Source organism: Trachemys scripta, chromosome 18, assembly GCF_013100865.1.
Source record: "Trachemys scripta elegans isolate TJP31775 chromosome 18, CAS_Tse_1.0, whole genome shotgun sequence".
Lineage (NCBI taxonomy): Eukaryota > Metazoa > Chordata > Testudines > Emydidae > Trachemys > Trachemys scripta.
The window spans coordinates 22,162,081-22,189,669 of record NC_048315.1 but is presented as its reverse complement, the minus strand read 5'-3'; the positions used below and the strand labels follow the sequence as shown (position 1 = coordinate 22,189,669).

Genomic DNA, 27,589 nt, shown 5'->3' with positions numbered 1-27,589 from the left:
CCCCCCCCCCCGCGGAATGCCGCGCCGCGCTCCCCCCGCCGCCCCTTACCAGGTGCCGCCCCAAGCATGTGCTTGGGTGCCTGGTGCCTGGAGCCGGCCCTGGCCGTAGCTTGACAGCTCTTGGTCAGCAAGAACAAACAAAATAGAAACTGCGTGGACTACCAGCCCAGGAGAAGAAAGCTGCTTCCACAGTCCAGAGGTGGTTCTCTTTCCTCCTGCCGCTAACCTGGTCACCTGGTCATCATTCCCACTCTCTGCCCTGCAGTGTAGCCATGCTGAACATCAAAGTGCCACATTACCTAGTGCTTGTCTACACAGGGAAACTTACTGGCATAATCCTACTGCCACACACATCTATACAGTGCTTTGAAAAGGTACTCTTACTGTGGGGTAAGTGTGTCCACACAGGGAGTTATAGCAGTACAACTCTAGCAGTATCATTATACTGGTAAATTTTCCCATGTACATCAGTCAATAGAGTGTGAGCTCTTAGGGCAGACCACCATTTTGTTCTGTGTTTGTACAGTTGTGACATTCCCCTCTGGTGTTATCTGGACCAGTGAGCTGCTGGGTCACCCCAACCCATGACTCTGGGAGCCAGCCTTACCCTGCTGTGCTGTGAGAACCCCCCACTCCTGGGCTGTTCATGTACAGCCTCTGGCATGTAAGCTGCTCCTTGGATTGTGCAACCAAATGACAGTAGCCAATATCTCTGGCCCCAGACACAACCCAGGAACCTCCGTCTTGCAATGTCCAGTTATGCCTGTGGACGCTGCAAGCTTATATGAGTTCATCAATTTAACAAAGAAATTGATATGTACAAGGCTTGTTATCCCAAGGGGAGTCTCTGTCACACTTCAAACCAAATGCACTGCTTCAAGTAGAATAAACTAACAATTTTATTTATTACAAAGATATATATTAAGTGATTATAAGTCAAAGCACAACAAGTCAGATTTGATCAAATGAAATAAAAGCAAAACGCATTCTAAACTGATCTTAACACTTTCAATGCCCTTACAAACTTAGATGCTTCTCACCACAGGCTGGCTGGTTGCCCTTCAGCTAGGTTCTCCCCTTTGATCAGCGCTTCAATCTCTTGGTGATGATGTCTGTAGACGGAGGTGGAAGAGAGAGGAAGAGCATGGCAAACGTCTCTCCCTTTTATCATGTTCTTTCTTCCCTCTTGGCTTTGCCCCCCCTCCTTCAGAGTCAGGTGAGCATTACCTCATCATAGTCCCAAACTGACCAAAGGAAGGGAGTGACTCACTTGAGAGTCCAACAGATCCTTTGTTGCTGCCTAGGCCAGTGTTCTTTGTTCCTATGGCGCTGGGCTGGGTTTGTCCCATACATGCCCTGATGAGGTGTGAACTGCCACTGGTGGATCACAAGGGCCGTTTCACCAACATCAGCATGGGATGGTCGGGAAAGGTGCACGACGCTCGCATCTTTCGGAGCTCTGGGCTGTTCGGAAACCTGCAAGAAGGAGCTTTCTTCCCAGACCAGAAAATTACTGTTGGGGATGTTGAAATGCCAATAGTTATCCTTGAGGACCCAGCCTACCCCTTGCTCCCATGGCTCATGAAGCCGTACACAGGCAGCCTGGACAGCAGTAAGGAGCAGTTCAACTATAAGCTGTGATACCAGATCTGCCCATTACTTTGGGGTACGCTTATTTATTAGGGTTACTCTTCTGGCGGGAGGGAGGGTTCTGTAATTATATCAATGTACCGCTTGTGTCACATGTGTGTTCATATGGAGCTCTACTTCTCCCTTATGCAAGCCCCTCCCAATGGAGCTATCCTGCAGGACCTAGGCTCCCTAGGGCTGGGTTACTCCAGCCCCTGAACCAGATGAACACCCACACACCCACAATACATTAACAGAGCAAGTCTGAGTGGACCGGGTCAGTCAGCACTTTCAAGCTGACCCCTTATATGTCCCTGGATTCAATTGACTGGATGAAGCAGCACTTTCAAGCTGCCCCCCTCTTATGTGCCCCTGGGCTCAATGGACTGGGTCAAGCAGCACTTTCAAACTGCCACCCTTGTGTATCCCAGATTCAGCATGTCCCTATCCGCACTCTCACATCACAATTGAATAGTAACCTACTTGACGAGCAAACCCCACAGTATTTTGGGCGCTGCAGGGATCTTTAGCTTAGGTAAAAGAAGCGTTGCTGTAGAGTGAATGGGGGAAGCTAAAAACACAAAACAGTAAAGTTCAGCAAGAGAGAGAGGAGCAACCAGCTTAACCATACAGGTTATTTATTAAATAATAGTGATAACTACACAAGGAGCCTAAACCAACATAACATACATTATTAAAGGTTAATACCTAAGGTAGAAAGGAAAACAGAGAGAAAGAGGGGGGATCTCACCCACTCCATGAAGTTTGAACTGGTCAGAGTTCCCAGGTGATGGTGGTAGCTCAGGGTCTGGTGCTTTTCCTGTGTACCTGGCTAGTGCATCGGAGTTGAAAGTGCTGTCCAGAGCAGTCACATTGGAGCACTCTGGGATAGCTCCCAGAGGCCAATACCATCGAATTGCACAGCGCTGCGTCTACACTACCCCAAATTAGACCGAGGAAAGTTGGTTTTAGCGCTACCCCCCTCATCAGGGAGGAGTACAGTGGTCGATCTTAAGGCCCCTTTAGGTCGGCGGAACGGGGTTGGTTGTGTAGATGCATTCATTATAAAATCGACCTAACGTGGCTAAATTCAACCTAACCTTGTAGTGTAGACCAGGCCTCAGTTTCCCTATTCCCACATAGCAAACCAGGTTTGTTATGGTTTCTCTGCTGTGATCAGCTTTTAAAATCTGTTTACAGGTATTAACTGAGAACTAGTGTTACCATAAGGTTTAACATCAGTAACAAAATTCTTATCCCAAAATGTAACATTAATACCAATTTTTTTATCACAGATGGGTGTTTACAAGTATTGTTATGATACCGTGCCCTCTGTTCAGATAGTGTAGTTTGAGGTTAGTTTGTTCATTACCCATGGTGTCCTTTGACTCTCTCCCATGTAATCAGTCACTGGCTTTTCTTTCCCTCCAGTGTTCCCCTCTGTGTGGGATTTAATCATGTTTCTGGAATTTTGGTATCTCAGGGTCTGGCAAGATAAGGGTCCAGGGGGATCCTGCACATTGGCTGGCCCTTTGGGGAGTGGTCTCCGAACCCCAGGACTGTACATATGCAGAAAATCCAGCTCCCTTTTTGGGTTTACCAGGTGTTTCCCTCTCCCAGCACCAAGTCCTTCCTTGCCCCCGTTTCCTAGAGAACTATGATCTGTGCTCTCTGGGCTAGGTGTGTTTACCCTTTGATCAGATGCACCTTTTCCCAGCAGCTTTCCCATAACTGCTCCCTGTCTCTCACCAGCCTGGGGGAGAACACCCCCCTCTCTGTCAGCTGGGTTATTTGTATTCTGGCAAACTACCACCTGGCAATTTCCTGGTCCCAACTCCTCGTTTATCACAGGCGTTGGAGCTGCATCTTGATTTAAAGAGACACAGTTACTTTCCAAAAACTTTTCAGCCATAAGGACACATTTTCAGCCTCATAACCATATACATGAAATTACAACCTATAACATTACTATAACATTACTGTAACAACAATTGCTATACCATCATTATAACAACAATCCTCAGTGCATTATGAGCCTTCCTAAGACACCCAACATGACAAACTGTGCATTAGATACCACATAATCATATTATAAGGATGAACATGGGGGTATAGGGTGTTTTCCTGAAGTACAGAGCATCACAACAGTGCCTGGAACAGATTGGTGCCTCTAAGCCAGTGGTTCTCAAACTGTGGGTCGGGACCCCAAAGCTGGTCGCAATCCTCTTTTAATGGGGTCGCCAGGGCTGGTTTAGACTTGCTGAGGTCTGGGGCCAAAGCTGAAGTTGAAGCCCTACCACCCAAAGCCGAAGCCGCAGCCCAAGGGCTTCTCCTAGGTGGCAGGGCTCAGATTACAGGCCTCGCACTTGGGGCTGAAGCCCTTGGGCTTTGGCTTTGCCCCCCCCACATCGGAGCAGCGGGGCTCAGGCGGGCTCAAGCTTCGGTCCCTATTCCTGGAGTCATGTAGTAATTTTTGTTGTCAGAAGGAGGTCGCAGTGCAATGAAGTTTGAGAACCCCTGCTCTAGGCATTACTGCCGCACAAATAACAGTCATAGAAATGCAGTGCTGGAGGGGACCTTGCAAGGTCATCTAGCCCAGCTCCTTCCACTGAGGCAGGACCATGTCGATTCACAGATCTCAATGCCAGAAGGGACCATTGTGACACTCTAGTGTGACCCCTGTATCACACCGGCTGGACAGACTGGAAGAGAAGAGTGAGGGGGATTTGATAGCAGCCTTCAACTACCTGAAGGGGGCTTCCAAAGAGGATGGAGCTCGGCTGTTCTCAGTGGTGGCAGATGACAGAACAAGGAACAATGGTCTCAAGTTGCAGTGGGGGAGGTCTAGGTTGGATATTAGGAAACACTATTTCACTAGGAGGGTGGTGAAGCACTGGAATGGGTTACCTAGGGAGGTGGTGGAATCTCCTTCCTTAGAGATTTTTAAGGCCTGGCTTGATAAAGCCCTGGCTGGGATGATTTAGTTGGGGTTGGTCCTGCTTTGAGAAGGGGGTTGGACTAGATGACCTTCTGAGGTCTCTTCCAACCCTAATCTTCTGTGATTCTATGGCACCTGCCCCAACATGATTCCTATAGCAGAGCTTTAGAAAAACACCCAATCTTGAGTTAAAAATTGCCAGTGATGGAGAATCCACCACGACACTTGGTAAATTGTTCCAAGAGTTAATTACTCTCACTGTTAACAGTACATGCCTTATTTCCAGTGTGAATTTGTCTAGCTTCAATTTCCAGCCATTGGATCATGTTAGAACTTTTTCTGCTAGATTAAAGAGCCCGTTATTAAATATTTGTTCCCCATGTGAATACTTATAGACTGTGATCCCTTAACCTTCATCCCTTAACCTTCTCTTTCCTAAACTAAGTAGTTTGAGCTCCTTGACTTGGTCACTGTAAAGCAGGTTTTCTAATCCTTCAGTCATTCTCATGGGTCTTGTCTGGACCCTCTCCAATTTATCAACATCCTTCTTGAATTGTGGGCACCAGAACTAGACACAATATCTGGCACTGGTGCGACCAGCACTGGAATACAAGGAGAAATAACCTCTCTACTCTGATTGGAGATTCCCCTATTCATGTCTCCCAGGGTCGCATTAGCTCTTTTGCCCACAGCATTGCAGTGGGAGCTCCTGTTCAGCTGATTATCTACCACAACCCCCAAGTCTTTTTCAGAGTCTCTGTTTCCCAGGAGAGAGTCCCCCATTGTGTCAGTATGGCCTGCATTCTTTGCTCCTAGATGTGTACATTTCCATTTAGCTGTATTAAAACACATATTGTTTGCTTGTGCCCAGTTTACCAAACAATCCAGATTGCTCTGTATGACTGACCTGTCCTCTTATTCATTTACCACTCCTCCAATTTTTGTGTCATCTGCAAACTTTATCAGTGATGATTTTATGTTTTCTTCCAGCTCATTGATAAAAATGTTAAATAGCCTAGGGCCAAGAACTGATTCCTGCAGGCCCCCACTGGAAACAGATCTGCTTGATGACAATTCCCCCTTTACAATTACATTTGAGTCAGTTAGCCAGGTTTTAATCCATTCAGTTTGTGCCATGGTCATTTTATATCATTCTTGCTTTTTAATCAAAATGTTGTGCAGTACTTAGTTAAACATCTTGTAGAAGTCAAAGTAGATTATATCAACAGTTACCTTTGTTAACCAAATTTATAATCTCATCAAAAAAGATATCCAGTTAGTTTGAGAGGATCTATTTTCATGAGCCCATGTGGATTTGAAATAATTATATCACTCTCCTTTAATTCTTTATTAATTGAGTCATGTATCAGCCACTCCATTGTCTTATCCAGGATTGATGTCAGGCTGACAGGCCTATAATTACCCAGGTCATCCCATGTGCCCTTTTTAAAATTTTCACATTAGCTTTCTTGCAGTCTTTTGGAACTTCCCCAGTGCTCCAAGGCTCATTAAAAATCAGTGTTAATGGTCCAAGCTTCTCAGCCAGCTCTTTTAAAACTCTTGGATCCAAGTTATGTGGACCTGCTGATTTAAAAATGTCTGACTTTAGTAGCTTCTGTTTAACATCTTCCAGAGATACTAGTGGAATGGAAAGAGTGTTAGCATCATTATATAATTTTACTTTTCACCTGAATACAGAACATAAGTATTTATTTAACGTCTCTGTCTTTCTGCATTATTATTGATAATTCTACGATGTCCATCTATTAATGGATCAATACCATTGTCAGAATTCTTTTTTTCCTAATATATTTAAAAACTTGCTTCTTACTGTCCTTAACTCTGCTAGCCATAGAGTTCTCATTGTATCTCTTTGCTTCCCTTATCGATTTTCTACAGTTCCTAACTTCTGATTTATATTCATTACTATCAACTTCCCCTTTCTTTCTTTTGTTTATGTATAAAATGTTTATAGCTGCCCTCTAAACCACATAGATTTTTAACCAGCACAATCTTCTTCCTCAATTGTGGGATTGTGGGTTTGGGGGCTTATAGTAAGATGTTATTGAACAATTCCCAGTTACCATAGTCATTTTTCTGATTAAATTCTTCCTCCCAGCTGGCTTGGCTCATAATTGTTTTCAGTTTTGTGAAATTGGGGCTATTAAAGAACCAATTATATATATATATATATTTTTACTGGTCTGGACTTTAATCTGTTTGCACATTATGAATGGGATCAAGTCATGATCACTTGTATCTGAGCTACCATTAATTTTTAGTTCTGTGATTAGTTCCTCTTTATCCGAAAGGACAAAGTCTAATACAAAACTCCCCTGTGTTGGATGCAACACATTTTGAGTTTGGAAATTGTGATCTCTAATGTTTAGAAATTCCAAGGATGTTTTAGTGCTGGCAGCAGGGGTGAAAGTAAGCCAGTATGGGCCGGCATGGTGTATTGGTAAAAAGTGTACCTCTGGTACCAGCCCGTACTCAGCTGACATTAAAGTGCTGCTGCGGCAAAGGACCCTGCTTAAAGCCGGCAGTGCTTTAATGTCATTGCCCCTTTTGCCCCTCCCCCCCCGGGCCACTGACAGGTGGTGGGGGGCAAAAGGAGCAGCTGCCCCAGGGCCATGATTTAAAAGGCCTGGGGCTCTAGCTGCCGTTGCTCCTACCGGCCCCGCCCCTTCCGCCTAAAGCCCCACCCCAGTTGGCCCCCATACTGGTAACTGCTTAATGTTACTTTTACCCATGGCTGGCAGCATGAGACCTCCAGCATGTGTCACTCAGATTGAAGTCCCGCCTGATCACGCAGCTATTTTTCCTACATGTTATACATAGGTGTGTAAGGAGATAGTCATTCTGTTCCTATGTGTGATTTGGTGGTCTGTAGCAGACACCACCTAATACCCTGCATTGTGCTTTATCTGTTAGGACATTGCTCCATAAGCATTCCAGATCATTTTCTTCTGAGTTATCAGTGACTCAAAAATGGGTAATGCCATTTTTGAGAGTGCCACTCGCCCTCCCCTTTTGCCCACTCGATTCTTCATGTCTAGGCTATGGCCATTGATTTTAACATTCCAGTTGTGTGAATCATCCCATCAGGTTTCAGTAATACCAAGTAGAACAAACTTACGCTCATAAACGTGTTTGTTACCCAGGCTCCTAGCATTGGTGTGTAGGCAAATCAAGAATTCCTTCTCTTCATGTCCTTTGGTTCCTTGATTAATTTTGTTCTCAACATCTCGATTTTGTGCTGGGTGCTTATATTGTCCCTCTTTTTACTCTCCCCTTTTGCTATTTTGCTATTAGTTTAGCACCCTCCCAACTCCTTTGACCAGTAAACTTAGACCATCCCTGACAGGTGTTTAGCCACCTCCAATGATGGGGATTCCGCATTCTCCCTTCAAAGCCTATTCCATAATTTAAACACCCGTGTAGTTAGAAAGTTTTCCTAATATCTAACCTACATATCCCTTGCTGCCAATTAAGCCCATTACTTCTTGTCCAACTTTCAGTGGACATGGAGAACAATTGATCACCATCCTTTAGAACAGCCTTTAATATATTTTAAGGTTGTTGTCAGATCCCCCCTCCATCTCCTTTTCTCAGGAATAAACATGCCCAGTTTTTTAACCTTTCCTCACAGGTCAGGTTTTCCAAACCTCTTAGCATTTTTGTTGCTCGGCCCCAGAACTGCACACAGTACTCCAGCTGAAGCCTGGCCAGTGCCAAATTGAGTCCTGTAATGTAATAACAATTGTGGTTGTGCCTAGAGACATTCTAATTATTAAAATATAATAATTATTATTAAGTGAGTGGGGATGATCCTCACAGCCTGGTTTCTGTGTTCTCCCCAGTTAGACAGAAAGGATAGTCTTGTGTGTAATAACATAAAGGAGTCGGGTGCCCTGAATTCTATTCACTTCCCTCATCTTTGAGCAAGTCACTGATGTGCTCGGTGCATCAATTTGTTCATCTGTAAAAGGAGGCGAATATTCCCGGCCTCACAGAAGTGCTGAGGTTTAATCACGTCTATGGAGCACTGTGAGAGTCTTGGATGGAAGACTCTAGAGGAATACAGAGAATTATTATTGGTGCCTTAATGCTCAGCAAAGCTTGCTCTCCTAGGTGGAGTGTGCATGACTGAGGTGAGTTGCATTGTCCATATCCTTGGAACTGACGCTGCTGGTTCCTGGAGGGGACGCTGAGTGATATGTGCTCGTTACATGGAGGTAATTTGGAGAAGCTGGGTTGCTGATGGAAGGGAAATGATTTGCTTTCCCCTATTGGTATTTTTGTTTGCAACTGTAAGTCTTTTGTTCCTTCCAGTGCTGAAAAAGGAGAGTTGTGTTAAGCTGTCATTCTGCTGACAGACCAGCCAGAAACATTCATGAGAAGTGGGCCTGTGAATGCGTTGAGATGTGGTGCCATTTCAGTCCCTATATTTCTGCCATAGGCAGTGAGTTCTGGGGAGCAGGTGGGTGTGCAGTCTGGTAATTAGCAGAGCAGTGTCTTTGAAGGCTGCAGGCTTCAGGGCTAGAGAAGAGGCTGGCTGCTGCAGAGAGGCCGTAGGGCTTTGACTGAGAAGGGCGAACCATTTTATAGTGGCCTGTGGAGAATTGGCCAAGTCAGGCCAGATCCTGCAAGTGTGCTGGGCATGGAGATGTGGGCGCTTGGCCGTGTTTGTGTAGCTGAAGCCTGGGGCAGTGCCACTGCTCTCACACGCCTGGCCTGGAGCGCTGAACAGCATCTCTCTCCTGCTGTGTTCCCTGCTAGCCTGCCGCAGTTCGGGTCTCAGGTGACTGCTCGTTTCCCTTCTCCCTGCTGGTTGGGAAGGAGGTGGGGAGACGCCTGCCTACTGATCGGGCCCCTGCTGAAGTGACAAAAGCCAAGTGATTGAGTTCTGTGAGAGTCTAGTGCTGATAGGCTGACCAGACAGCAAGTGTGAAAAATCGGGACTGGGGTGGGCGGTAATAGGAGCCTATATAAGAAAAAGACCCAAAAATCGGGACTGTCCCTATAAAATCGGGACATCTGGTCACCCTAATTGCTGAGCACCAGACAGGCAGTGCCTGCAGGGCACTTGGGAACAGCCCAGCTAACCCTAGCACAGCTGACAGCAAGGCTCAGCCCACTCAGTGGCTGGGTGGAAGCCTTGGCACAGGCATGCGGGAAGCCCAGGTACATTTCTGGTCCCATGGGTCTCGCTCTCAAGCTGGCAGAGGCTCCGCGGAGAAGGGAGCTCCTGGCCTGCTCTGCAGTGTGACCCCTCTGATCTCCTTCCCTAGGCGAGGGGAGGAGTGCTGCAGGGGCTGGATGCTCAAGCCCAGTGGGAGGCAGGTGCAGATTGAGTCCTGTCCAGTGACCAGGGTGGAGCAGGCTGGGGGCAGATTCACTCAGTGTCTCCAATGCATCCATCTTTCTTCTCTCCTTTCTCCCTCTAGAAACAAAGGAGGAGCTCGAAGAATTAATGTCTGACATCAAAAAGACAGCAAACAAAGTGCGCTCCAAGTTAAAGAGTGAGTATTAGTCTGCAACGACACAAGGGAACCAGCCCCTGGCTGCTGCTCGTCTGTCCCTCAGCTGCCTGAAGGGTCCCTGCTGGACTCAATGCCTGTTCCCAGGACTGCACCAGCACTGCTGCAGCTGTACACAGGCCCCACACAGAGAGGGTGAACCTGCAGACTTGATTAGCTCTGCTGTTGCCCCTCGGGTCACTCAGGAGACATGGGAAATGGGCTTCTGGTGACTGTGTGTGAGGCTTGTATGTTACACTCTCCGGAGTTTGTTCCATGTTCTTTCTCCGTGCTGCGTAGCTCTGACCTCTCTCAGCACTGCAGTCTGAATCATAGAATCAGAAGGGACTCAGGAGGTCATCTAGTCCAACCCCCTGCTCAAAGCAGGACCAGTTCTTAACTAAATCATCCCAGCCAGGGCTTTGTCAAGCCTGACCTTAAAAACCTCTAAGGAAGGAGATTCCACCACCTCCCTAGGGAACCCATTCCAGTGCTTCACCACCCTCCTAGTGAAAAAGTTTTTCCTAATAGCCAACCTAAACCTCCCCCACGGCAACTTGAGACCATTGCTCCTTGTTCTGTCATCTGGTACCACTGAGAACAGTCTAGCTCTATCCTCTGTCTGGGCCAAGCTGGGGCAATAAGTATGACTGGGCCTTGTCCTCCATGATCTTGCGTAGAACCCTGTGTATCAGTGGAATCGGTGAAAAGCATACATGAGGGAGCTGTTCCAAGAAATGAGGAACACATCCCCTAGATTTCAAGAGAGATGCATAATCCTGAAGAAGGAATGAAACATGGCTGGCCTGCAGAATGCCCTTCCCCAGGCTCTTTGGCCCAGTAACATCTGTAACTAGCATGTTTTGATCTGGCAGTGAAAAAAGCACATCCCCGTTTTTCATCTGAGTGTAGAGTCACATTTCTCATCCTTCCTCTCTGCAGCAGGCAGAGCAGCCCTTCCCCCACATGGCTAAGCAGTACTAGACCCTCCCTGGCTCTCTGCTTGATGGAGACTGATACAGTTGCTCCTCTCAGTACAGTAATGCATGTCCTTTGGGGCAGGTGAAGAATTAATCTCACTTGGCTGCAGGGCCAGGCATAGTTAAAAAGGCAAATCTCTTTTTTGCTGCTGCTGAATAACACAAAGATTGGGGGTTGGTAAATAACAAAGAGGACAGGCCAATACAGGACAGGATACACAGCAATCTGGATCACTTGGTAGACTGCGCACAAACAAACAAAGTGCCTTTTAATACAGCTAAATGTAAATGTATACCTATAGGAACAAAGAATGTCAGCCATACTTACAGGGTGCGGGGCTCTATCCTGGGAAGCAGGCACTCTGAAAAGGACATGGGAGGCATGCTGGATAATCAGCTGAACATCAGCTCTCAGTGCTACACTGTGGCCAAAAGAGCCAATGCGATCCTGGGATGCATAAACGGGGGAATCTCAAATAGGAGCAGAAAGGTGATTTTACCTCTGTAGTCGGCACTGGCGTGACCACTGCTCAGGTACTGTGTCCAGTTCTGGTGTCCACAATTCAAGAAGGATGTTGATAAATTAGAGAGGCTTGAGAGAAGAGCCACAAGAATGATTAAAGGATTAGAAAACCTTATATTGAGAAATTCCAGGAGTTCAATCTATTTAGCTTAACCTAGAGCAGGTTAAGGGGTGACTTGATCACAGGAGGAAGAGATAGTTGATCATGGGCTCCTCAATCTTGCAGAGCAAGGTCTGACACAATCCAGTGGCTGGCAGTTGAAGCCAAACAAATTCAGAGTGGAAATAAGGTGTAAATTTTAAACAGTGAGAGTAATTAACCACCGGAACAACTCACCAGTGGTCGTGGTGGATTCTCCATCACTGGCCATTTTTAATCCAGATTGGCTGTTTGTCTAAGAGATCTCCTCTAGGAATCATTTTGGGGAAGTTCCATGGCCTGTATTACACAGGTCCGATGGTGATCCCAGTGGTCCCTTCTGGCCTTGGAGTCTGAGTCATTCCCCAGAAATGAATAGCACAGCCCCAAAGTCCATCCTTTAGTGTTACTGGGTCACTTCCCAATACATGGCCTCCTGTGGAAAGGGACTAGCCACCTGGCACGTTTTATTTTGTAAGTGTCTCTATGACACTTTGAGCTCAGCTCGTTTGCTGGGGCATTTCAGCTCTGGGATTTCTCACTGCCTCTAGCAATGTGCAAATGATATTGTGTTCCATTGTGGAGTTCATGTGAATGCTTTAGAAATGCAGTGATGACTTTAGGTCAGCTCTGGAGTGGAAGTCATATCAGTGCACTCACTTCCCAAGCTGAAAATGGCTGGCACAGTTATAGAGATTATCAGAGAGGGAGGTGCACACAGTGACTCCACCAAATGTCCATTAACGACTTGCTTATACCTTGGCCCGTACAAAGTCACTTTGAGAGTGGCTGGGTATCATTCCAGCTTCAGAGGAGCAGCATGATCTCTTACCAGGATGAGAGGTTGGGGATATAAGTGGGGAAGAGCTAAATAAGAAAACAGATTAGGGTTCTACTACAGACCACCAAATCAGGAGGAGGAGCTGAGGCATTTCTAGAACAAACAAAAACATCCAAAACACAGGACCCAGGAGTAATTTTACTACCCAGAGATCTGTTGGAAAAACAGCACGGCAAAAACACAGTCTCCAGGATGTGGGGATTATAGTGGACGAGAAACTGGATATGAGTCAGCAGTGTGCCCTTGTTGTCAAGAAGGCTAACGGCATATTGAGATATATTAATAGGAGCATTGCCAGCAGATCAAGGGAAGTGATTATTCCCCTCTATTCGGCACTGGTGATGCCGTATCTGGAGTATTGCATCCAGTTTTGAGCCCCCCACTGCAGAAAGGATGTGGACAAATTGGAGAGAGTCCAGCAGAGGGCAATAAAAATGATTAGGGGGCTGGGGCATATGATCTATGAGGAGAGGCTGAGGGAACTGGGCTTATTTAGTCTGCAGAAGAGAAGAGTGAGGGGGGATTTGATATCAGTCTTCAACAACCTGAAGTGGGGGTTCCAAAGAGGATGGAGCTCAGCTGTTCTCAGTGGTGGCAGATGATAGAACAAGGAGCAAATGTCTCAAGTTGCAGTGCGGGAGGTCTAGGTTGGATATTAGGAAAAACTATTTCACTAGGAGGGTGGTGAAGCACTGAAATGGGTTACCTAGGGAGGTGGTGGAATCTCCATCCTTAGAGGTTGTTAAGGCCTGGCTTGACAAAGCCCTGGCTGGGATGATTTAGTTGGGGTTGGTCCTGCTTTGAACATAAGAATGGCCATACTGGGTCAGTCCAAAGGTCCATCCAGCCCAGTATCCTGTCTACCGACAGTGTCCAATGCCAGGTGTTCCAGAGGGAGTGAACCTAACAGGTAATGTTCAAGCAATCTCTCTCCTGTCATCCATCTCCACCCTCTGACAAACAGTGGCTAGGGACACCATTCCTTACCCATCCTGGCTAATAGCCATTAATGGATTTAACCTCCATGAATTTATCTAGTTCTCTTTTAAACCCTGTTAGAGTCCTAGCCTTCACAACCTCCTCAGGCAAGGAGTTTCACAAGTTGACTGCGCTGTGTGAAGAAGAACTTCCTTTTATTTGTTTTAAACCTGCTGCCCATTAATTTCATTTGGTGGTCCCTAGTTTTTATATTATGGGAACAAGTAAATAACTTTTCCTTATTCACTTTCTCCATATCACTCATGATTTTATATACCTCTATGATATCCCCCCTTAGTCTCCTCTTTTCCAAGCTGAAAAGTCCTAGCCCTCTTTAAATCTCACCTCATATGGGACCCGTTCCAAACCCCTAACCATTTTAGGTGCCCTTCTCTGAACCTTTTCTAATGCCAGTATATCTCTTTTGAGATGAGGAGACCACATCTGTAAGTAGTATTCAAGATGTGGGCATACCATGGATTTATATAAGGGCAATAATATATTCTCCATCTTATTCTCTATCCCTTTTTGAATGATTCCTAACTTCCTGTTTGCTTTTTTGACCGCCTCTGCATACTGTGCATTACTTTACATTTATCCACATTAAATTTCATTTGCCATTTTGTTGCCCAATCACTTAGTTTTGTGAGATCTTTCTGAAGTTCTTCACCGTCTGCTTTGGTCTTAACTATCTTGAGCAGTTTAGTATCATCTGCAAACTTTGCCACCTCACTGTTTACCCCTTTCTCCAGATCATTTATGAATAAGTTGAATAGGATTGGTCCTAGGACTGACCCTTGGGGAACACCACTAGTTACCCCTCTCCATTCTGAAAATTTACCATTTATTCCTACCATTTGTTCCCTGTCTTTTAAGCAGTTTTCAATCCATGAAAGGATCTTCCCTCTTATCCCATGACAACTTAATTTATGTAAGAGCCTTTGGTGAGGGACCTTGCCAAAGGCTTTCTGGAAATCTAAGTACACTATGTCCACTGGATCCCCCTTGTCCACATGTTTGTTGACCCCTTCAAAGAACTCTAATAGATTAGTAAGATATGATTTCCCTTTACAGAAACCATGTTGACTTTTGCCCAACAATTTATGTTCTTTTATGTGTCTGACAATTTTATTCTTTACTATTGTTTCAACTAATTTGCCCGTAACTGATGTTAGACTTACCGGTCTGTAATTGCTGGGATCACCTCTAGAGCCCTTTTTAAATATTGGCGTTACCTTAGCTATCTTCCAGCCATTGGGTACAGAAGCCAATTTAAAGGACAGGTTACAAACCATAGTTAATAGTTCCGCCATTTCACATTTGATTTTTTTCAGAACTCTTGGGTGAATGCCATCTGGTCCTGGTGACTTGTTACTGTTAAGTTTATCAATTAATTCCAAAATCTCCTCTAGTGACACCTCAATCTGTGACAATTCCTCAGATTTGTCACCTACAAAGGCTGGCTCAGGTTTGGGAATCTCCCTAACATCCTCAGCCCTGAAGACTGAAGCAAAGAATTCATTTAGTTTCTCCACAATTACTTTATTATCTTTAAGTGCTCCTTTTGTATCTCGATCATCCAGGGGCCCCACTGGTTGTTTAGCAGGGGGTTGGACTAAATGACCTCCTGAGGTCTCTTCAAATCCTAATCTTCTATGATTCTATGATTCAGTAAGTTCTTGGAATGTCTTGGAGCAACTTTTTGTTTCAGGAAGTGGAGAAAGTGACTAGGGGACAGCGTTTTTAGACTTGATTCTGACCAACAGGGTAAGGCAGTGGTTGCCAACCTGAAGGTAGAAGGCAAGTTGGGTGAAAGTGATCCGATGCTGTCATGATTCTAAGGAAAGGAAGGAGTCAGAGCAGTGGAATAAGGACAATGGACTTTAGCCAACTCAGATAACTGGTAGGGAGCATGTATGATGTTTGGGGTATCACCCAGACCAGTCGGGAGTTCTGTCACCACCTGTCCTGTAACCTTCAGGTGCCTTGGTGCTGTGCTGCTGTGGCTCAGGCCCTGACACCTGTGGCCAGCCCACAAGCACAAGGTCTCACCCTGGCTTCCACCAGCCTAGTTACTCCTTGCAAGGTGACCTCAGTAGCCCTTCTAGTCCTGAGTCTTCCCAAATCCGTCCTTCCTCAGTTCTTAACAACCATACACTCAGACCCTTCCCCTCTGGTTCATCGTCCCCAAAGGTGTGAAACCAGTCCCCACTTATCATAGACTCATAGAAGATTAGGGTTGGAAGAGACCTCAGGAGGTTATCTAGTCCAACCTCCTGCTCAAAGCAGGACCAACACCAACTAAAGCATCCCAGGCCTTAAAAACCTCTAAGGATGGAGATTCCACCACCTCCCTTGGTAACCCATTCCAGTGCTTCATCACCCTCCTAGTGAAATAGTGTTTCCTAATATCCAACCTAGACCTCCCCCAATGCAACTTGAGACCATTGCAACTTGTTCTGTCATCTGCCACCACGGAGAACAGCCGAGCTCCGTCCTTTTTGGAACCCCCCTTCAGGTAGTTGAAGGCTGATGTCATATCCCCCCTCACTCTTCTCTTCTGCAGACTAAACAAGCCCAGTTCCCTCAGCCTCTCCTCATAAGTCATGTGCCCCAGCCCCCTGATCATTTTCGTTGCCCTCCGCTGGAATCTCTCCAATTTGTCCACATCCTTTCTGTATTGGGGGGCCCCAAACTGGATGCAATACTGCAGATGTGGCCTCACCAGTGCCGAATAGAGGGGAATAGTTACTTCCATCGATCTGCTGGCAATGCTCCTACAAATGCAGCCCAATATGCCGTTAGCCTTCTTGGCAACAAAAGCATACTGCTGACTCATATCCAGCTTCTCGTCCACTGTAATCACCAGGTCGTTTTCTACAGAGCTGCTGCTTAGCCAGTCGGTCCCCAGTCTGTAGTGGTGCACGGGATTCTTCCTACCTAAGTGCAGGACTCTGCACTTGTCCTTGCTGAACCTCATCAGATTTCTTTTGGCCCAATCCTCCAATTTGGCTAGGTCACTCTGGACCCTATCCCTTCCAGCATATCTACCTCTCCCCCCAGCTTAGTGTCATCTGCGAACTTGCTGAGGGTGCAAACTAACTTTGGCACATACACTCCACACAGTCTGCACACCAGAGACCTGTGAGGGGTAAAAATAAACAAGAGGTCTATTTAATAGAAAAACCACAGACTTCGAGATGAAAGAGTAAGGGAGAGCACAGATACAAGTTACACAGTAAATAAACGGCACCACACAACTTCTGGCTTCACATTACAATATTAGATAAAATCCCCTTTCTAATACAAGTTAGCAATTTCCTTTGAACAGTTTCCCAGCCTACCCACTAGCCATAGGCAGGATGCAGCGTTCACAGACAGCCTCCCACCTTCCAGACTGTCCCCCAAATTCTGGATGAAAAGCCTCAGACACAAGCCTGGTTTTAAAAGGCTTCCCCTGCCTGCCTTGCTTTTCTTTATCTCTTAGTCCAGGGTGACTCATGTTTATTCAGAATGTGGAAAACCCCTCTTGATTTAAGAGCCAGGATGTCTATGTCTTTCCATTAAATTTAATGATCCTCCGTTGTCTTTCCCTAGGCTGGGTGGGTACCCAAAGTTGGTTTCATGTAGACAAATGACTTGAGAGGTGCCTCTTCTTTTCTGAGCACTCACTTTAGAGTGAGTGGGGAGAGGGATAGCTCAGTGGTTTGAGCATTGGCCTGCTAAACCCAGGGTTGTGGGGTCAATTCTTGAGGGAGCTATTTAGGGATCTGGGGCAAAAATCTGTCTGGGGATTGATCCAGCTTTGAGTAGGGGCTTGGACTAGGTGACCTCCTGAGGTCCCTTCCAACCCTGATATTCTATGATTCAAGCTGGAGCTGAAGTTTTATGAGCACAGTTCTCTATAGACACAAATAAAAGCATCACAAGCATGGCCTGTGTACATACCTCATAATGATTATTAAGTTTAGAGCATGACAAGCGTTCATAAAAGACCTTAGTTTGCATGTATTTCTAGTACATTAACATTGTGTACAATCAGTTGTTTCAAATGCTTTTTCTTTTGGGTTCAAACCCCCTGTTCTCCCATTGGGGTGTCTGGATCCTGATTGTCACAGGATCCCATGGGAAGAAAATCAAAAGGAAAATGTAGCTTGGGAGAGTTGGCGGTTTCTTGAAGAGACAATATGAAAGGCACAACACCAAACGATACCAGTACAAAGGAAAGATCGGCAGAATAGTAAGAGGCCAATATGGCTCCATTAGTAACTCTTTAATGACCTGACAATCAAAAAGGAATCCTACAACAAGTGGACATATGACAAATCACAAAAAGAATAGCACAAGCATATAGTAACAAAATCAGAAAGACTAAGGGACAAAATGAGTTACTAGCAAGGGACATAAAAGGCAATAAGATCAGGTTCTTTAAATACATTATGAGTGAGAGAAACACAAAGTATAGGCCCGCTACTTAGTAGAGAAGGAGAGCTAATAATTTAAGATATCAAGTAGACAGGTGTTTAATGCCTATTTTGCTTCAGTATTCATTAAGAAGGTTAATTGTAACTAGCTGCTTAATACAATTAATATTAACAAAAGGCTGAAGGAACCCCAGCCAGAATAGGGAAAGAACAGTTTAAAGAATATGTAGATAAATTAGATGTATTCAAGTTGGCAGGGCCTGACAAAATTCACCATAGGGTATTTAAGGAACTAGCTGAAGCAATCTCAGAAACATTAGAATCTTTGAGAACTCATGGAGGATGGGTGAGGTCCCAGAGGGCTGGAGAAGAGCGGACATAGTACCTGTTTTTAAAAAGGGGAACAAAGAGGACCTGGGGAGTTACAGACCCAGTCAGCCTAACTTCAATCCATGGAAAGAACTGGAATAAATAATTAATCAATTTGTAACCACCAAGAGAATAATTGCCAGGATCCCAACAAGGGCAGTCATGGCCAAGGGTCAGAGCAAGGGCAACCCTGAGGCTGGGAGTAGCAGAGGAGTTCGTAGTCAGGTCCAGGCCAGAGTCAGTACCAAGGGTCATAGTCCGAATCAGGTGGTGAAGTCAGGAGCACTGCCAGCTTTTCTGCTGCCCTAGGTGGCGGAAGGTCTCGCCCCGAAATGCCGCCCCCCACACAGGCGGCGGAACGTCCCGCCGCCGAAATACTGCCGCGGTCGCCTAATGGGTTGCACCGGCCCTGGGTGAAGTCCAAATCAAGCCGAGGTCAAGCAAGGAATTCCACAGCAAGGAGCAGGAATGGTTGAGGCAGGTACAGAAGATCTTTGCTGTTGCCTGGACACTTCCTGGAACGCCCCTTGGGTTTATATGGGGAAGGGAGCCAATCAGGAGCGATGGGGCTACTGTCTGTCAAGCCCTTAAGGTGGAACTTCTGATGAGCTGTGTGTTACAGGTACTGCTGAGTGGCAGCCTGGAGCTGTCAGCTGCCTGGGTTCTGGACCTGTAGTTCCTTGCAGTAATACGATGGTAAATAATAGCCAATGTGAATTTGTCAAGAACGAGTCATGCCAGGTCAGCCTGATTTCCTTCATTGGCAGGGTGACTGGCCTGTCAGATGGAGGAAGCAGTAGATGTCATAGATCTTGATTTTAGTAAGGCTTTTGACATAGTCCCAAATGACATTCTCATAAGCAAACTAGAGAAATATGATCCAGATGAAATCACAATAAGGTGGGTGAACAAATGGTTGAGAGACTGAACTCGAATAGTAGTTATCAATGCTTTGCTGTCAGACTGGGAGGGCGTGTCTAGTGGGGTTCTGCAGGAGTCTGTCCTGGGTCTGGTACTATTCAATATGTTCATTAATGATTTGGATAATGGAGTGGACTGTATGCTTATACAATTTGTGGATGACACCAACCTGGGAGGGGTTGCAGTTCCATTAGCACAGACATTGCTGTGCTGGGCACAGAATTCCTACTCTCTATTTAACATTCTTGACTCTTTCTCAGCGGAGCGAGAGAGAGATGTAGTCTTCAGCTGTTTAAATTAGTAACCAGTACTGCACTTGTCTGTACTTGTCTGAAAATGTAAGAGACAGCTGGAGCTAGTGGTTTGCGCTCAGGAAAACTGCTTTCAACCCAGGATAAAATGGGCCGGTATCTCAGGACATGAGGACTGCAGTGGGGTCCAGATGCGTCTCTAATCCACGTGTATTCTGGCTTTTAGAATTGGTTTGCAAAGCAATCCCTTATTCTCTTCTAAACGGTCTAAAATAAGCTGAATTCTTCTGTCCACGACCAGGTATTGAACAGAGTATTGAACAAGAGGAAGGATTGAATAGATCATCTGCTGACCTGAGGATAAGGAAAACGCAGGTGAGTCTCTGTCCTGGTGAATCTTGGTTTGGGAGGATGGAGGTTGAGACAAGCTTTGCGCACTAACGTGTTCCAGAAGGTGATGGAGGACAGAGGCTGCAGGTATTCTGCCCAGAGCCCTGAAAAGCACTTCACAGTAACGGGGCAGATTGCTAGGTGTGTCTGCGAAAGAGTGTGCATGCTTTGTGCACCCCCAGCTTGCATTCCTGAAGACCCAATGTGATTCCCGTGATCTGTGTATGTAATGTAATAAACGGGTGCGTGCATCCAATGCCTCACATGGGCGTGCACATCAGGGCTTCTGTGTGGGTAACTCGGGTGTGTGGGGTTTTGCACGCACATTTTGAAATATCTGGCCCAGTGGGATTTTATTGAACCAAGAAATAAACTATAGTACACACACCTTGGGGACAGAAAGGTCCCTTCTGCAGTGGGTGCTAAACCTGGCTCCTCCGTGCGCTTTAAAGAGCATGGAAAGATGCTTATGGAAAGACATAAGAGATGTCAAAGCTGAATGACACTGTCGGGAAGTTTATGCCCTAAAAGTGATTAGAATATAAACTTCTGGATTGCGCTCTGCAGGCCCATAATCTGCTCCTGGAAATTCACTACCTTCATGGGGCACCGCCCTGTCTGGCAGCCTGGGAAATAGCAGCGTTTGAATAGTTAAAACAATTCTATCTCCCATTACAAAGGAGTTCTTTTGTAACTGGCACCTCAGATAGCAGGTTTCTTACTGTATTGTCACAGCGATGTGGCAGTAAGTCCTACTTTATTAGCAAAGGGTTTTCAAAGGAATAAGAGGAAATTGCTGTAAGTACATTAGAATCGAGCATTGTAAAAGCAAGTCTAATGCTGCCCTGGGTTCTATTAATGGGAGCACCAGGTGAAACAAGGGGGATGATTATTTCCCCCTACTCAGCACCAGGGAGACACAGGGCTCATGTTATATGTTCAGTTTTAGGCACATGGACAGAGAAATTCCAGAGGTGAGCAACAGTAATGATAACTTAAGAGCTGTGAGAACAGAAGAGGAGATGTGGGGTGTTTATCACAGAAGAAAGCCAGGCAGAGGGGGGGCACAGTGCTCGTGTACAGGGACATCCAGGCAATGCTTAGATACTCCAGTAGTGGGTGCCTTAGCCAAATCTTCTACAGATCCATAATAAGCTATTCTGAGGAAGGCATAGCACTAGAGGGCACTGCCCCTGGGCGAGGCGTCTGCCAGGGTATCTCCTGTACCATTGAAGAGCAAATTGGAGATGGATATAAACTGGCCATCAACAGGTTTAGGCTCAAAATTAGGCAAAGGTTTCTAACCATCACAGGAGTGAAGTTCTGGAATAGCCTTCCAAGGGGAGCAATGGGGGCAAAAACCTAACTGGCTTCAAGACTGAGCTTGGTAAGTTTATGGAGGGGATGGTATGACAGGACTGCCAATAGCAAAAATCCCCAGTGGCTGGAGACGGGACACTAGATGGGGAGATCTCTGAGTTACTAGAGAATTCTTTTCCAGGTATCCCTTTGTGGGTCTTGCCCACATTCTCAGGGGCTAACTGATCTCCACGTGTGGGGTCAGGAAGGAATTTTCTCCCGGGTCAGATTGGCAGAGACCTTGGGGTTTTTCACTTTCCTCTACAGCATGGGCAAGGGTCACTTGCAAGTTTAAACTAGTATAAATGGTGAGTTCTCTGTAACTTGAAGGCTTTAAACCGTGATTTGAGGACTTCAATAACACAGCCAGAGGTTCGGAGTCTATCACAGGAGTGGCCGGGTGAGGTTCTGTGGCCCGCAATGTGCAGGAGGTCAGACGAGATGATCACAATGGTCCCTTCTGACCTAAAGTCTACGAGCCACAATGTCCAATAGAGCTTGTACAGTCTTAGGCAGCATGCATGCATCCGGTCACAGACAAGGAAGGAAATGAATGGCCCTGGTAACGTTTTCCAAAGTGACGTAGCCACTTACAAGCTGAGATCTCATGAGACTAGCTTGTGCTAAAATCTTTAAAGAGCTGCACATAGCTTGGCCAAATGTCAATTACATGGGTAGATGGTAGCCATCCACATGTATTTGAAGGGTGCAAAAAGCAAGAGGGAGCAGAATTGTATAGGGATGGTACAGCAGGATTAGACATAGGAGTAAGGGGATGAAACTGAGCCAAAGCAAACATCAGGGAGAAGTGTTTTAGGAGTAGTGCGATGTACTAGACATTGGGGTACTCAGAATGGTAGTGGACTGATCCCCTGAATCATTTGAAATTCGACTGGGGAAAGCCCTGGGGAATATACTCTAGGGAACAATCCTATGCTGGGCCAGTCCTACCTGGAGGAATTGACATAGTGTGAAAAGCAATTAGATTGGCTGTTTCACTGCCAATAAATCATTCTCATCTCTAGCTTCTCTGAGGCCTTGTCTGCACTGGCAAGTTTCTGCGCAGTTAAGCAGCTTTCTGCGCTGTAACTCCCGAGGTGTAGACACTGCCAAGCCACTTGGTGCGCAGAAACTGTGCTGTTGCAGCACTGTAACAAAACCACCCTGACAAGAGGCGTACAGCTTTCTGAGCCGGGGCTACAGCGCTGCGGTGCCAGTGTAGACACCATGGCGATTACAGTGGTCTGGTGCCAGAATTGGAATATGCATGCCATCTATCGCCCCTCTGCAGTTAGGGAAGCCCATTTCTGCAAAGCCCATTCCACAATGTCACGCACATTGCCCAGAGTCACAGAATCATAGAATCTCAGGGTTGGAAGGGACCTCAGGAGGTCATCTAGTCCAACCCCCTGCTCAAAGCAGGACCAATCCCCAACTAAATCATCCCAGCCAGGGCTTTGTCACGCCTGACCTTAAAAACCTCTAAGGAAGAAGATTCCACCACCTCCCTAGGTAACCCAGTCCAGTGCTTCACCACCCTCCTAGTGAAAAAGTTTTTCCTAATATCCAACCTAAACCTCCCCCACTGCAACTTGAGACCATTACTCCTTGTTCTGTCATCTGGTACCACTGAGAACAGTCTAAATCCATCCTCTTTGGAACCCCCTTTCAGGTAGTTGAAAGCAGCTATCAAATCCCCCCTCATTCTTCTCTTCTGCAGACTAAATAATCCCAGTTCCCTCAGCCTCTCCTCATAAATCATGTGCTCCAGCCCCCTAATCAGTCACGGTCTTTCGGAGCAGGATGCGATTAATGGCCCTGCACACTTCCATCAACACAAGTCCAACGGTTGATTTTCCCACTTCAAACTGATTAGCGACCGATCAGTAGCAGTCTGGAATAGCCAGCTTCCACAGTGCAATCACCACATGCTTCTCCAATGACAGGGCAGCTCTCATTCTCATGTCCTTGTGCCGCAGGACTGAGGTGAGCTCATCACACTCCCATGAAGGTGGCTTTCCTCATCCGAAAGTTCTGCAGCCACTGCTCGTCATCCCAAACGTGCATGACGATGTGATCCCAACACTCAGTGCTTGTTTCCTGAGCCCAAAAGTGGTGTTTCACTGTGGTCAGCACATCCATGAATGCCACAAGCAATCTCGTGTCGTAGCTACTACACGTGGCGAGATCAATGTCGAACTCCTCTTGCCTTTGTAGTTTAAGAAATAACTCCACTGCCACTCATGACATGTTAGTGAGAGTGAGCAGCATATTGGTCAACTCTGCAGGATCCATTCCTGCAGACCGAAGAAGCAGAGTCCGCAGTACACAAACCATTGAAAGATGGTGCCAGATGTGGACGGAAGCACAGGGATTGCTGGGATGTGAAGCAATGCATCACGGGGCATTGGGACAGGACCCAGGATGCCCCGCGACCCCCTTCGCCTTCCCACAACTCTTAGCGGCAGAAGAGGAAGAGATGTTCTGTGGGATAGCGGCCCAGAGTGCACCGCTCCGAATACCACTTCAAGTGCCGCAAGTGTGAACACGCTATTGTGCAGGCAGCTGACAGTGTGAACACACAACCGCGGTTTCCCTTCCGCGCTCTCTGAGCGGCGCTGGAACTGCCGGCAATGTAACTCTGCTAATGTAGACAGACCCTGACACTTTTTCCCTGATAAAGTTGTAAAGTCCTTTAAGGGCACCTTTAAGGAAAACATGTTGGTTATATGCCCTTTGCTCCTGCTTTGAGATTCTAAAGGGACCTAAATCTTTTTTTCTCCTGCTTGTTATTTTACCTGAGAAATAACAGGAATATCAAATCTTGTCTTCTCTGTTTCTATGGCTGGATTTCACAGCTTTTAACTGAAGAGGCTAGGTGCTGGAGCTTTGAGGGGGAGAGAGAGCTTTTCTTCCATCTGTTCAAGAGTTCGTATTAAACAGTGTTGACAATTTTTTTAAAATCTTTTTATTCACTCATTAAAAACCCTTCCCCTCTCAGTTAATCCAGTTTTATCTTCCTTGGTATCATAACCCTACTAGTTCTCCAGACTTATACAGAGTCTTCTGAGTTAAAACAGTGTAGGCAAGAATTGAATTTCTAATGAAAAAAGCAAACAGTACCCTCCTCCCACTAAAAAACAAACCGTTCCAGTCCCTCTCTCTGCATTATGAAGAAATTGAGTGGGGGAGACACCCTCACTGTTCCCCTGTGCAGGTCACCTGTAGTCCCTTTGGTGGCATTACAGTGTTCTGGACCAACCCCTGCTGGTCGGAGCCTGTGATGTAGAGGAGAGCTGAGCAGTAATTGACTTGTGGGTTTAGGAGCTGAACTGAAAAATCCAAAAAACCCCTTTGGTTCAGTTCAAACCAGACCTGAATGTTTTCAGTTTTTCTCACCAAAAGGAAAAAAGAAAAAAAATCATTTGATGGGCAGGGGTCAAATTAAACTACATTTGTTGAACTAGAATTTTTTTTTCAATTTGTTTTTGGTGGGGTTTTTGGTTTTTGGAAAGTTTGTTTTTGTTTTTGCTTTTTAAAAAATTAGCTAATTTTCAAAATAAAATGCTGTTTCAGAACAAACAAGCAAATTGAAACGTTTCATTTTGAATTGGCCAAAGTGTAACATTTTGGCGTTTCCGTTTTATTTTTCTGGCCAAAACTGTTTGCTGAATTTGCCTTGAATTTGTGAATAGTTTTGGTGCCTTGAAACATGCACTTTGCCCAGCTCTTGTGCAGAGCACCCTCAGATCAAGGCACCTTGCAGGACTGGACTGGCCCCTTGTTCCACAGCCGTGCAGCTCTGTTCAAGTCACGGAAACGGCACTGCTGTAAGTGGGGGCAGTTTAGGCTCTCTGCTGGTTTATCTTTCCCTGCAAGTCCTAAATGACTGGTAGATTCTTGCTGGGCTCTCGCCTCTCCATTCCCAGCACAGACTTTGGTTTTGAAGCAGCTCCCCATGAAGCCACTTCAGCTGTTTCTTGTTCTTTATATTCTTTCTCTCCTGAGCAGCTGTAGCCGTAATCGCTGCTAAGATTCCACAAGTGGCCTTCCTCTCGTTTGGACTTGTAAGAGGTCATTGCTTAGCCCGAGTCCCCCAAAATGTGCTTTCTTGAAATCTAATTGCAGCACTGGTGGCGACTGCTGTGGGAGAGGTCACATCCCCTTGTGCTGCTGTGTCCTAGAAACCCATCACTTCACACCTGTTAAGCCGCTGGTTCCAAGGGCTCAGATTTCCCATGTGCAGTTCTTGGTTGTCACATTGCTCCCTGGGGCCTTCATTTGTTCAGTGCTCGAGGTGCCTTTTTCTGGTAGGTGCATGCTCGTGTAGGTGTATGCCGTGGGAAAGAGCAGCAGCATGTTTTTGTCCTTTACATTCAGCATTCACTCCCTGTCTCCTCCTGAGGAGCCTCAGCACGCACCAGTTAGCTCAGACTTGTTTCTTCAGGGGTAAGGATATTTCGATGCACTAGGATCCAGAGGAGTGTCTGTGAAGGGTCCCCCATCCTTGGGCCTGGAGGTTAGTAGGATGCGAGGGGCTGCTGGCTCTCGTGCACCCTAGCCTTATCCAGGAGGGAATATTTCACAAAGACTGGGCTAGTAACTGATTATGTAATCACTAGATAATTTGCAGAGGGGGTTTGCTCCACAGAAACCGCAGGTACGCCAGGAACAGCTTTGGAAAGTAGAGGAGCAGCACGGTGGGATCCCAGGTGCATTCTCTTTCACTGATTTCCAGCTCACATGTGCTCTCGTTACAAGACACCTTGCCTAGCAGCCAGCACCACAAACTCCCTCTTTTTCAGCCCAGGATCTCAGGCTTCAGTGACACCTGTGCACCCCCAAAGAGTTTGTATGGTGGCAACTGACTGGAACTAGGGCTTTGTCTTCACTGCCAAGAGAAGGGCTATGTTTATCGCAGGATAACTAGTGCAGGTTAGCAGTTCCTGGGGAAAATTCCAGCAGACACAAGGCACCTGATTTGTACTGTAAGATAGCTAGGCAGGTCAGTGCTGTACTCCCACCTGTGGTAGACCTCGCCTTGCTATGTCATAGTCAAAACTACAGGCTTTCTCTCCACTAAGGGTTATTGCTGGATAGCGAACATGCATTAGTTCTCCCTCTGGAAAAAACAGCTTTTTTAGTAGCGAAGCCTTAGTAAACAATTGTACTGATGATGGCAGTGTTTCTCAAATGCGGCTACCGTGACCGCATGCGGCCACCAGGGGCTTTTCTTGTGGCCACAGCCTTCTGGGCAGTGATTGTGTGTGGGGAGGGGGGAAAGCAGCAGCCCCTCCCCTGGGGCCGCCCAGAGGGATTGAGCCCTGCCTCCATCTGGAAGCACAAATGCCAGAGGAGCAAACAGCCAGTGTGAGTTTCCCACCTTCCCGGGGACGGTGGAGCTCAGACTTCCAGCTTCAGCACTGGGGTGGCAGGAGGCAGGCTCCGGCCGCACAGCGGCAGGCTCTGGCCATGGGCTCCAGCCGCATGGCAGCAGATTCCAGCCATAAGCTCCATCTCCCAAGTACAGGGCTCGGCAGGCTCCATCCCCCAGTCCCTCACCCATCCACCCTATCACCCCGACCCTGCTGCCTCCCTACCCACCTCCCCATCCAAGACTTAATTTGTCCCCTGGCTTGCCAGGCCTGAGTAAGTCTGCTGTGATAAATGATATTTGTGTGTTTGTTAATATCACTTTTCTCTGCCTCCCAGCTAGCTAACAAGTCTGCTGTTGTGAAAAGTGATATTAATGAATATACAAATATCACTTTTCACAGCAGCAGACTTACTAGCTAGCAAGTCTAAAAAAAACAAAGGCAAAAGAAACAACAACAAAAGCACTTTATTTGTGTTTCTATTCTGTTTAGGTCCAGTAAAGAATAGTAACAACTGTACATTATTTGTATTATTGAATCTGCAAAATAAAAAAACCCTACATAAATAAATTACAGTGATTTGGACATGTTTATGTTATTTGCTTTTCCTAAAGTTAAATATTTTAGGAAAAATTGTCAGAGCGGCCACCAGCAAGAGTTGGTGGCCGCACTCTGAGGCCACCAAAAATTTGTTGTGAGAATCCCTGAGTAAACAACATGGAAATGACTCCAGCTCCCTCTCCCATCCCTGGGCCGCCGGGCAGGGCTAATGGGGGTAGAATCCAGCTCCTTCTCCTGTCGCTGGGCCCGTTTCATAAGAGTAAAACCCAGGGCTGCCCAGAGGATTCAGGGGGCCTGAGGCAAAGCAATTTCGGGGGCCCTTTCCATAAAAAAAAGTTGCAATACTATAGAATAGTACATTCTCGTGGGGACCCCTGTGGGACCCGGGG

The 27,589-nt window shown here is 46.4% G+C and overlaps 1 protein-coding gene across 4 annotated transcripts in view; it reads left to right on the top strand.

Annotated features, from left to right (window-relative positions):
• STX1A (syntaxin 1A) overlaps positions 1–27,589 on the top strand; it is a 286,083-nt gene that overhangs the window by 207,967 nt on the left and 50,527 nt on the right. For all 4 annotated transcript variants that reach the window (XR_004643435.1, XR_004643436.1, XM_034752674.1 and 1 more), the window contains 2 exons: positions 10,018–10,092; positions 19,817–19,890. Coding sequence is in view for 2 of the 4 variants with exons in the window: in XM_034752674.1 (XP_034608565.1) it covers positions 10,018–10,092; positions 19,817–19,890 (149 nt within the window). In the remaining 2 variants the exon portion in view is untranslated. The remainder of the gene's footprint in view (positions 1–10,017; positions 10,093–19,816; positions 19,891–27,589) is intronic.